Genomic DNA, 12989 nt, shown 5'->3' with positions numbered 1-12989 from the left:
AATATTTTAATTAAAAAATTATATACTTTTAATAAAGATTTATACTTTTCAATAAAAAAATTCAATTATTTTTATGAATGCTTAAATTATATTAAGAAAAGAAAAAATAATAATTAAGAATAGTTGAAAAAAAAATATTTGTGTTTTATTTTATAAAAGACTTAAAAAATTTATCTTTATTTATCGTATTTCATTTTAAATGACTATTTATGTTAAAAAAATTAAATTTTATTTTTTTAATGAATTAAGTTGGTATAACTCTGATAAATTAATTTTATTATGGGGTTAATATTTTAATTAAAAAATTATATACTTTTAATAAAGATTTATACTTTTCAATAAAAAAATTCAATTATTATTATAAATGCTTAAATTATATTAAGAAAAGAAAAAAATAATAATTAAGAATAGTTGAAAAAAAATTATTTGAACTTGGACTCAATGGTCCAAAGGAAAAAAAAGGTGAGAATTGAATCTGATTTTTTAATAGGCCCAAATGGCCCAAGAGAGATTTGATTTGGGCTGGATCCAAAAATAATGACCCAATATAGATTTGTTATTAATATTACTTAATTGCCCTTAATGAAACATGCAATGTTAGTGAAGGAAACATGCCCCTAAGGTAATTATGACAATAGGATCCTGCTTTAATAGTATAGATTTATATAGGTAATGAGGGTTAAAAAAGAATGTCTATTTTTTTTATATACTTTGTATATTTGATATGTGATTCTTATCGTTATATAAATTTTAGTGGTGGTTATTAAGACAAAGATGAACAAAAAAAGTAGGAGAAAATAAAAAAGATTAAGAATATAAAGAAAAATTATCATAATGTTTTCAAATTTATGACACATATACTGATAAGTATTTATAAATTAATTAAGTCCGTATGTGCGGACAAAACATCTAGTTATTAAATAAATAAGGAATGTAATATTATGTTTCACAACATAGTATGAAGTCTGTTGACTTGCTATAAATTATTAAAAATAATAAGTGATGTTTATTCTTGATTTTGAATAAATACATTTAGTTATGATTTTACAAAATTACTTTCGTATACTTTTTATATATATACAAAAGTTTGTTTATACGCTTCCAACTATGCATACTTTCTAACTTTCTAAAAGATCTAATTTTCACTTCCATACGGTTTCATTTTTTTGTGTACCCGTTTATGTGTATCCGCTTTCGATTTTATGTATGCTTACACCATCTTAGTGACGACCTAACTAAATTTAATTTTAGAAAAATTCCTATCACTCATTAAATGCCATTAATTCATCTAATTGCCATAAAGTCTCAAGTCAACAAAATGACTTTGATTATTCAAGTCTCAGATCACTCAGTGCATGCATATACCCATATTCTTATCACAAAGTGTTTGATGTGTAAAACTGAGTGGTCTGAGACTCAAATACTCGAAGTGTTTCAAATCCAAAGTAGTTGAATGGAGACTTTCTGTTTTTTACTTAAGCGTATGTTGCAGGAGCCAGAAGTAAAAATAAACAAACTGTGGAGGGAGCAGAAGCCTGAATGACTAGTGAAGCTATGTCGATTGTTGTGGATGTCACTAGCGTATCAAATAAGGTAGCTCAAGATGAAAATCTGAATGGGAGTTCGAGTACGAGCACTGATCAAGATGAAAACATCTATGAGAAAATTAAGAAGGCGGCTCAAGACGGGGATATAGAGAGACTCTACGAAATGATAGCAGAAGATCCGAACATTCTAGATCACTTTGATAGAGTGCCTTTTTGCGAGACGCCACTACACATTGCAGCTGAAAAAGGAAAAACACATTTTGCCATGGAATTAATGACCCTGAAGCCGTCCCTTGCTTCAAAGCTAAACGTGTCAGGTTTCTGCCCGATTCATTTAGCTCTACAAAACAACCATAGCCGAATGGTGAGAGGTTTTGTAGCACTCGACAGCAGCTTAGTCAGCATCAAGGGAAGAGGAAGGGTTACTCCTTTGCATCACGTTGCTCGAATGGGTGATGCAGAGTTGTTGAGTGAGTTCTTGTTTGCTTATCCTTCTTCCATTGAAGATCTAACGATTAAGTGTGAGACAGCTGTGCACGTTGCCGTGAAGAACCACCAGTTGATGGCATTTAAGGTTCTATTGGGATGGCTCAAGAGAGTATACAAGGAAGAAATCTTAGAGTGGAAAGATGAAGATGGTAACACCGTCTTCCATATTGCTGCATCTATATATAATACTGAGGTAAAAATGTTTCTCTTTACGGCCCGGGGGATTACGGGCTTCGGTCCGAACCTCCTAGTATTAAAAAATGTTTTTCTTTTTCACCAAAATTCTTGTTCATACATCATTGTTGTGACGGAACTAGAAATTTTGTGAGGCTTTGCTTTAGTTCTTATAAAAGTCTCTGTGTTTCTGTGACCTAAGTATTTTTTTTTAATCTCAAATTCTTACCAATTTAGGAATATTTATCCTAGAGTTATATACGCTTGAGGTGTACTCGAGTTTTGCAGATGATAAAGTTGCTGTGTAAAACTGCTAAATTAAAAGCCAAGAACTTGGATGGCAAAACTGCTATGGACATACTACAAACTTACCAATCTCCTTGCTTTCCTAAAGGAAGAAGACTTCTCCACAGTGTTAAAGAAAGACTACTTTCTGGTTCCACAACGACTCTTGCAGAATACTTGAGAAAAAATCTAACGTTTATGGAGAAACGAAACAAATTCTTGGGGATGAGCAACTTAAGCTCAATTCGAGAGAGGTCTCTAAAGAATAGCAAACGAAACGATGCAATACTTGTTGTTGCTGTACTGATAGTAACAGCTACTTACCAGGTTGGTCTCAGTCCTCCTGGCGGAGTTTGGCAGGAAAGTTCATCAAATCCTACCACCGCTAAGAATGTTCACCACGCTGGACAGATGACCATGTCTTTTAACATGGCCTTATTTTTTCTTGCCTTCAACGGATTTGCTTTCCTATCATCTCTCTATGTGATCATACTCCTCATAATTGGACTCCCAATGTGGAAGTTGATTTATGGGTCAGTGGCGGTTTTAAGTGTCGCTATGTTAGCATCATACGCTACTATATTCCCAACTCGATACAGCCAATTGGAAGGGATATCAGCGATCACCTTTATCATGGCCTTTCGATTGATGATAGCAACCATGTTGTGTGCTACTTTCGTGGCATTCACTATTGATAAATGTCGCAGGCACCGAGTGGACTTCCCAGCAAGCTGCTTCTGCTCATAGGATATTTTCTTTTACTATTGTTTTTTTTTATTGTTTATTGTGCTTCTTTCTATATTTGGTGGTTTTTAGGTTCTTTCACTATTGATTATTGGTATTATATGAAATCAATTATCTTCAAGTACAATTACGTTTACACTGCGCCATCATCTGATCAGATTTACGTCGTTTTTGTCGGTGTTTGAATGGGTCTTTGCATGTAAAGAGGTGGCCAGTCCTAGGTAAAGCCCGATGAAATATTATGTTCAGGATTCCAATTTTTTTGAAAAAACAATTAAATTTGTAAAAAAAACTTTCAAATTTAAAAAAATATTTACTGAAATTTTTGCTAAGTCGTCTTCTGGCCCCAAAATCTCTGGACCAGCCTTGAAATAGATAATCAAAAGGTTGTAAGAAATACTAAGCCATATATATTAGTATATTACATATATCCTCTGTTTCTCAAAAAAAAAACCAGCCAATATCTAGAATCTGCAACTTCCATGCAAAACAAAGAAACATTCTGAATTCAATAATCTCATTTCATACTTACTACTTCTGCTCTGATAACTAACTGAGTTTTTATCCATACTACCTGTTTTCCTTTTTTATTGTTTGGGGTAAGGAACAAGAACAATTTTATTGGATGTAAAAAGATGAGAGAAGAGGGGTTTAGTTGTCACCATAGATCCACTGATTGGTGTAAGAAACAAGTTCTTGAGCTTAAACCACAAATTGATCTAATCCGTTGCAGTCTCTAGTCCGATTCACTTCCATAGATTATCTTCCTGTAATCTTACATTTCACTAACCAAATCAAATTGATCTTGATAATAAAATCTAGTTTTTAATACAAATCTACGAAATTAAAACGCAAATATTTTCGATGCAAAGACACCCAGTTTTTCTCGAAGTCATTTTGGTGGTTTGTTTGGCTTCAGGTTTAAACTATTGTTAATTAGACCACATCTCAGATGGTCCCTTATTTTGAAAGAAAATATAAAAAATGAAGGAAAAACTTCTCCAATGTTACACTATTTTGAAAGAAAAAATGATGCACAATTGGAGAGCTTTTCCTCATTTTTTTATATTTTTTCTAATTTTGTGTTAAGCTTTTTAATTTATAAATTAGTCTTTAAGTTTTTGTATAATTTTGTTTTATATTTAGAAAAACTCAATATTTGTTTTATACTTTAAAAATTTTATTAATACTTTCATAACATAATTATAATTTTATGTATACCCTTGTATCTTTTTTAGAAACTAAATTTATGTACATAGTGAAGATTTAGTTAAAATAAAATCATATTGTAAGTTTTACAAAATAATAACCATTATTTTAAATTAATAATAAATAGTAATAACATAATAAATTTATTCTTTTTGTAGAGAAAAATAAGAAAAATTATTAGAACAATATATAAACTCGTTTTTACCTCATTTTGAGAGAGAAAATGAAGATAACTCCTTGACTATCAGAGTGAGTAAGTGTTATCTACGAGATCAAAATGACACTTCAGATTTTGTAAAATGTGAATGCACTTTTGTACTCTAAAACATTATTTTGGAGAACACTAACTTTTTTTTTATCAAAATGTTAGAAGATAATACTAAAGTTGGTGATTATCTTTTTTGCATTAATTTAATATTTGTTTGTAAAATATCTGATTTTGACCGGCAACTTACACTCCTATAAATAGGACTTTGTAACTAGACCCGGGACGGATCCGGATATCCAGGAAATTTAGGGTACCCGGATCCAGATAACCGGGAAATTTAGGGTATCCAAAACCGGATCCGTAGATTTAATATCTGAATCCGGATCCGTAGATTTAATATCTGAATCCGGATTCGTGGTTTCCGAATATCCATCTCGATGTTCTATTATCCGCGGATATCCGGATCAGGATCCGTAAAAATAATTAAAAATAATTTTTTTTCAAAAAAAAATAGTAATTTTTTTAATAGAATTAAATATTTATACAAGATTTATAAATATATTTATATATGTCTATAATATTGTAAAAACTAAAATATAAAATTAATTCATGTATAAGTATTAATATATCAAATATAAATATTAATAAAATTTAAAAATTTAATGTATTTCAAAATATGGATCCAGATCCGGATATCCGGATCTAAAAATTAAGATATCCGGATCCGGATTCGGGTTGCACGGATCCAAGATTTTACTATCCGGATTCAGATCCAGACATTTCGGATATCCTATTTTCTGAGCGGATCCGGAATAGATTTCGGATCGAATCCGGATTTCGGATAATAAGTCTCAGGCCTACTGTAACAAGGAAGTTGTAATAATAATGATCAGTTTTCAGCTTTTCTCTCTCACTTGTTTCCACCATCTCTCTTCCCTCACTATACAAAAATATAATAATAATCACACATAAAACACTTTTTTCTCTCACGTACAACTCCCTCTCTCTCCACCCATTTCCCTTATTTATATAACTCACTTATTATAAATATATACCAACTTCACCTCGTATAATACATCATGTTATCGGCACGAGCTTTTATATACTAGTGAGATTTATCAATTCGAAAGTTTTTAATTGAAACTTTGTAAACGAGTAAGTGACTGTTTTGTGTGTTTGGATTGTTTCAAGCGGAGTGCCCGAAGTATCCCAGATTCTGCATAACTCTCCAGAAAAGCGAATACTCTTTCATTGAAATATTCCATAGCCCACAACAAGTGTGGAATATTTAACATGTCATGCTCCTTTGGTTTATATCGTGAAAATGAAAATCATTCTGATGCAGGCGGGAAGTGAGGGAAAGGTCCAGGATCCCCATATCACCCGGTATTCTGTGAAAGTCGTACCTGCAAGTTGGAGGAGCATCACACGTTTTCCTTTCTATTACCTTTTGTGCCTTGTTGTTGAAACAATGCACGTATTAATCTATTGCAGAGTCTAAACATCGCTTTGTTTCTTCTTATTTGGACAGTACAATTATGATATGAGCCCCTATGGGTTCAGAGAATTCTTCAAGCGCCAGGGTGTTCGTACTTCGGATCCTAAATGAAGCAGCTTTACAATTGTACCGGTCTCATTCTGAGTAAACCAGTTTATTCAGATCACATTCTTGGTATCCTGATACGTGTTGTCATTGGATGAGGTGGTAAAGGGCATGGGGTGACATGGTGAAAGCATGATTTAGAAGGGCTTGAGTAAGAGTAAAGCACAGTCGTTTAAGTAGTATGAATAATATCTCTTAGTGCCTTTCACGGCGGTGCTAAAGATAGAGATGAGGAAGAGAAGCAAATCACAGCCATACTTTTTTTTAACACGTTTCAGGTTTGTTATTGAACAAGTGATGATGAAGCAAAGCTCTCGTCTTTATATTAACAAACGTTACAAACCTTAACACTAAAATGGCATTTACTGTTTCAGAACATAATAAACGTTCCAAACTCATTGTGCTAAACCACTAACAGCTCAAATTACATCAAAACATAAACCGGTACAACCTAACCGAACCATGGCTGAAATCACAATTAACCAAAAAGTCTCTGCTTCTTAAGTACTTTCTTATACTACTAAAAGCTTAAGAAGCAGAGTGACTTGTCCCATCAAAAGTAGTTGACTTGAGACTTTGTGATAAGAATGTGGTTACATGCATGCCACACATTGAATAAAACAATGTCATGCATAGATAAGTGTCACCCATAAACTAAATTATATACCATTTTATTGGATCGTGCATGTTCCTATTCGGTTCGATGACCATCTATACCTTGGTTTGGTTTCTCGTTGATTTAGGCTTGAAGCTTCCGGTTTTTCAAGGATTACGGTGTTGATTTCTATGAGATGAAAGCTTTGGCTTTTAGGTCTTGCTGATTTTGGTTTAGGTGGTATAGTTCTAATTTTAGCATCTTCGCTCGGGTAGTGTTTGTTTTTTTTTTTTAAATCAAGTCTCTTGTGTGGTTCTGTGCATTTGTGGTCTGATCTCTGTGATGTTGCCATTTGCTGCATAACTAGACTGCATTAGGCCCTGCAGGGCCAGCCTGGGACCTACGGGTGACCTTAACCAACATGGAAACCTTAATCTATATGGGAGAATCAGTAAGGGTTCACATGTGAGGAGTTAGGATCGGTGTCCTGCAGGACTGTGAGCTTAGGTCTGCGGGACGGGTTGTCATAATGATTCTGTAGTGATCTTGGACTGGAAGAATTGAGCGTGGCTGGAGCTTCAATTTTCTTCTCTATTGTGGTTGGAAGTCACTGGTTTAATTGTTATGCTAGCATCGGAGATTGGCTTTTTTTGGGCTAGTCTAGTTTTAAATAGTGAATTGGTGTTTCTTAACCTTTGTTGAGACTTGAGAGAGTTGGTTTGTAATTAGTTCTTATTGTCCTTTGTAGTTGTTGTCTCTTCCTTCCGGCTTTGTCTCTCTTGGTGTAGAACTATTGTTTCTGGGGATTGTTTGTCCGCCTGCTTATGGCTTAGAACATGATTAATGGGGATTCTTAGGAGTGGGGTTCTTAGCGTAATTTAAGAACCAGTTTTCTTAACATTTTTTTTGTTAAAGTTAAAAACCGGTTCTTAAATTAAGTTAAGAACTCATCTTTAAAAACTCCCATTAATCATGGTCTTAGACCTTTGGTTTGGTCTCGTGTGTTTACTGTCATGTTTGTGGTTTTTTGCTTCTTCTTAATTAGAAATTTAGAAAAACAAAACATCAGATGTTTTAAAAAAAGAAGAATATGTATATATTAAAATTAATAAAATACATTATTTTTGTGCACAATACTTTTTATAAGAAATGTTGAATATATAATGCGTTTGTGAAATATTAAGAGTAAGTAAATTTATTAGTTGGATAATAGTTAAAAATAATAATTTGTTAGAAATTTTCACAACATATAAATTATGTTGACTTGATAATTATTAAAGCAAACACGTAATATATGCTTACACCATCTTACGTCAGAGTGACAACCTAACTAAATTTAATTTTAGAAAAATTTCTATCAGTAGTTATTAGTAGGCCTGGAACTTTTATTCGAGATCCGGATTCGATCCGGATCCGATCCGAAAATTCGGATATCCGGAGAGGCCGAATCCGGATCCGAATAGTAAAATGTTGGATCCGTCAAAGCCGAATCCGGATCTGGATATCTTGATTTCTTAGTCCGGATATCCGGATCCGTAAATTTTATTAATAACTATTTCAAAAATAGTAATATCTATATATAAAAACTAATTTTATTTAATATATTTTCATTTTTATAACAGTATATATAAATTTTATGTAAATTTTGTAATATTATACATAGAAATAATTAAAAACATTATATATATTTTTATTTTTAAATTATTGTTAATATTTTATATATATATTAATATTAATATTATTTTTGTTTATTTTAAGGATCCAAATCCGGATCTGGATATCCGCCGGATATTATAACTTTTAGAAGGATATCCGACACCCGGATATCCGCGAACCCCGGATCCGGATAAAGATAGTAAAATTATGGATCCGTCGGATAAAAATCCGAATATCTTAAAATTGCCCGGATACCCGATCCGTCCCAGGCCTAGTTATTAGAGCACTTCTTGGTGGAATCCACCATAAAACAAGAAAACAGAGTGATAAAAACGTCTGATTAGGCGTCGCTGCTTGAACTGTTTCGCGGACCCCACTGACATGTGGCGTTCCAGATTTAGTTCATTTTTAATTTTTTTTTTTTTAAACAGAGAAAAAACCAGAAAGAAAAGAAAAAAAATTAAACACCCCCAAGTAGGGTGCTAGGGTTAATGGTGGTCTTAGTTCCATTAATCCACCCAACTGCCAGAAAGAGATGGTATGAACTTTACTTGACCTTTGAATAACAGTCTTTTCATGTGAAAAATAACCTTTGGGTAGAACTCACCACAAAAGCTAGTTTATGGATGACCCTTATCTTTGCATGACATTGTTTTATTCAATGTGTGGCATGCATATAACCCCACCTTTTTATCACAAAGTGTTGACTGGAGACTTTTTGTTTTTTACTTGAGCGTATGTTGCAGGAACTAAAAGTATAACAAAACAAACTGTGGAGGAAGCAGAAGCCTGAATGACTAGTGAAGCTATGTCGATTGTTGTGGATGTCACTAGCGTATCAGATGTGGTAGCTCAAGATGAAAATCTGAATGGGAGTTCGAGTACGAGCACTGATCAAGATGAAAACATCTATCAGAAAATTAAGAAGGCGGCTCAAGATGGGGATATAGAGAGACTCTACGAAATGATAGCAGAAGATCCAAATTAAACATTCTAGATCACTTTGATAGAGTGCCTTTTTGCGAGACGCCACTACACATTGCAGCTCAAAAAGGAAAAACTCATTTTGCCATGGAACTAATGACCCTGAAGCCGTCGCTTGCTTCAAAGCTAAACTTGTCAGGTTTCAGCCTGATGCATTTAGCTCTACAAAACAACCATAGCCGAATGGTGAGAGGATTTTTAGCACTCGACAGCAGCTTAGTAAGCATCAAGAGAAGAGGAAGGGTTATACCTTTGCATCACGTTGCTCGAATGGGTGATGCAGAGTTGTTGAGTGAGTTCTTGTTTGCTTATCCTTCTTCCATTGAAGATCTAACGATTAAGTGTGAGACAGCTGTGCACGTTGCCGTGAAGAACCACCAGTTGATGGCATTTAAGGTTCTATTGGGATGGCTCAAGAGAGTAAACAAGGAGGAAATCTTGGACTGGAAAGATGAAGATGGTAACACCGTCTTCCATATTGCTGCTTCTATAAATCATACCGAGGTAAGAAAATGTTTCTCTTTTTCACCAAAATTCTTGATCATACATCATTGTTGTGATGGAACTAGAAATTATGTTTTGTTCTAGTACTTGCTTGGAGCTGCTTTGAACTAACTAATGAACTGATTGGTAGAGGCTGTAGCTTTGGATTTTTTACTTTAAGTTTTAAGCTGTAGATTTTGTGGCTTTAGTTTTAAATTTTATTGTTGTAGGGTTATTTCAAAGTTTTAAAAGCACTAAACCTAAAGCTGTAGAAAATTGATTTCTAGAGCCATTATATTTCATTTTAAAGATTTTGGACTTTAACTTTAGTTTTTATTAATAAAGCTTGATTACTTTGATTTTATTACTTTAGAGAGAATTATGGCAGTGTAGAGTAAAGCCTTAGGGAGTGATTGGTGTAGAGCACTCACAGCCAACACCAATCACTCCCTAAGGCTTTACTTTGTTTGATTTAGTTGTTATAAAAGCTTATGTGTGTCTGTGACCTAAGTATATATATTTGTTTATGTATACTGATTCTCCTTTTCGGGTCGTTTAATAGTATTATTAGATTCTAATATGCGCATTTATATACATTTATATTCATGTTTTATATTCTTAAATTAACACTTCATGATATAAAGGTATTTTATAAATCTTGATGTAAAATTTCGTTGTTTTTGAGTAAATAAGAGCATTTAAATGAGTTACTTTTAAATTAAGAATTCATGATTCAATAGTATTTTATAAAAAAATTAAAGCTTTAGAATAAATTAGATTAAGTTATGTTTGGTTAGATATTATGGTATAATTGTAGTATACCCGTATAATTAAGATATGGTGGAAATGATTTTTTTTTTTTATTGTTCAGATTTGAATTGAAACAACTGAATACTGTGTTTTTTATTATTAAAATATGTTCAGTAAACAATTTAGTGTTAAGTAGATGTAAGAAATATATATATATTTTTTTTATTTTGTAATATTATTTGTGCACGAAACATAAGAACGTTTTGTTCAATAGTATCTTGTCACATTATTATTCGGGAGTTTTTTTTAACTTTGGGAAGATATCAAGGAATCATTTAATTTATGTTTTTGTTAAGATTGTTAACTTAATGTTAAGAAAATGTTTGAGATAAATATTGTATAACCAAATTATAAGGGATGTTAACTTTAATTAATTTTTAATGAATCGTAAACAGGTCCAAAACTTAAATGACAACTTTTTATATAGATAAAAAGTAAAATTCTAAATTAATAAAAAATAAATTTTTAAGTATATATTTATGTATTATATTCTTATCAATTTAGGATTATTTATCCTAGTATACTCGAGTTTTGCAGATGATAAAGTTGCTGCGTAAAACCGTTAAATTAAAAGCTAAGAACTTGGATGGCAAAACTGCGATGGACATACTACAAACTCACCAATCTCCTTGCTTTCCTAGAGGAAGAAGACTTCTCCACAGTGTTAAAGAAAGACTACTTTCTGGTTCCACAATGACTCTTGCAGAATACTTGAGAAAAAATCTAACGTTTATGGAGAAACGAAATAAATTCTTGGGGATGAGCAACTTGAGCTCAATTCGAGAGAAGTCTCTAAAGACTAGCAAACGAAACGATGCAATACTTGTTGTTGCTGTACTAATAGTAACAGCTACTTACCAGGTTGGTCTCAGTCCTCCCGACGGAGTTTGGCAAGAAAATTCCTCAAATCCTACCACCGTTCACAATGTTCACCACGCTGGACAGATGACTATGCCTTTTAACAATGCCTTATATTTTCTTGCCTTCAACGGGTTTGCTTTCCTATCATCTCTCTATGTGATCATACTCCTCATAATTGGACTCCCAATGTGGAAGTTGATTTATGGTTCAGTGGCGGTTTTAAGTGTCGCTATGGTAGCATCATACGCTACTATATGCCCGACTCGAGACGGCCAATTGGAAGGGATATCGGCGGTCATCTCCATCTTGGCCTTCCGATTGATGATAGTAACAATGTTGTGTGCTACTTTCGTGGCGTTGACTATTGATAAATGTCGTCGGCGCCTAGTGGACTTCCCCACGAGCTGTTTCTGCTCATAGAATAAAACAAGTCGTAAGAAATACTAAGCCATATCTATATATCTATATATATATATATATAAAGTAGACTTTTCTTTCTTCTTATGACATGTGGGAGGGGTTTGTTAACATGTGTCCTCTTTTTTTGTCTTTTTACATTTTAGATCATTCTTTTTTTAGACTATTGTAATTTGGTTCCTTATTTTCTAATTATGCACTATCTAATCCTTCTCGCACTAACTATCATCATTTGAAGTTTGATAATCTATTTTATTGTTCAAAAAATTGCAAAACGAATAAAGAAATAAGTAAAAAATATAAATGTATTTTAATATTTAATTTATTCACTGCTAAACATAACATAAACTTTCGCTATTTTATTATTTTTTACTATTTTATATTATTTCATTTACAACTATATATTTATCTTAATATTAACCCAACTAGAGCAAAACACATAATCTAAACATAAAACCTCCATAATCATAGAGAAAAAAAATACCAAAGTAACACTAACTCAATAAAGGTCCAGAGCTCAAAGGAGATCAAGAACGAAAATTAACTTACCCCACATTATCATTGAGTGTCTTGGCCAGAACAATCAAAAGCCAGAAAAATGTAGAAAGATAATCTTGAGATAAAGCAATCACTTGAACACAAAGGAGCGTGATCAAAGACCAATGCAAAGAACCAAGAAAGCGGGTTAGAGAAAAAATAATCAACAGAAGGCTAAAATCACCACGAAGCAGGAAGAGACATACATAATGAACGATAAGGACAACGACCAAAGTAACACTAACTCAATAAAGGTCCAGAGCTCAAAGGCGATCAAGAACGAAAATTAACTTATCCCACTTTATCATTGAGTGTCTTGGCCAGAACAATCAAAAGTCAGAAAAATGTAGAAATATAATCTTGAGATAAAGCAATCACTCGAACACA

At 32.8% G+C, this 12989-nt stretch overlaps 1 protein-coding gene and 1 pseudogene across 1 annotated transcript; both read left to right on the top strand.

Moving 5' to 3' along the window:
• Window positions 1-1403: 1403 nt before the first annotated feature.
• On the top strand, window positions 1404-3242 carry LOC106323376. Its single transcript, XM_013761513.1, has 2 exons — window positions 1404-2229; window positions 2499-3242. Exons 1-2 carry the CDS (start codon window positions 1540-1542, stop codon window positions 3240-3242), a joined length of 1434 nt encoding a protein of 477 aa, XP_013616967.1. The 5' UTR covers window positions 1404-1539.
• A 5994-nt stretch (window positions 3243-9236) lies between these two features.
• Window positions 9237-12256, top strand: LOC106325262 (annotated as a pseudogene).
• Window positions 12257-12989: the final 733 nt, after the last annotated feature.

This window comes from Brassica oleracea, chromosome C2 (genome assembly GCF_000695525.1).
Source record: "Brassica oleracea var. oleracea cultivar TO1000 chromosome C2, BOL, whole genome shotgun sequence".
In the NCBI taxonomy this organism is placed as follows: Eukaryota; Viridiplantae; Streptophyta; class Magnoliopsida; order Brassicales; family Brassicaceae; genus Brassica; species Brassica oleracea.
This window is presented reverse-complemented; position numbering and strand designations above follow the sequence as displayed.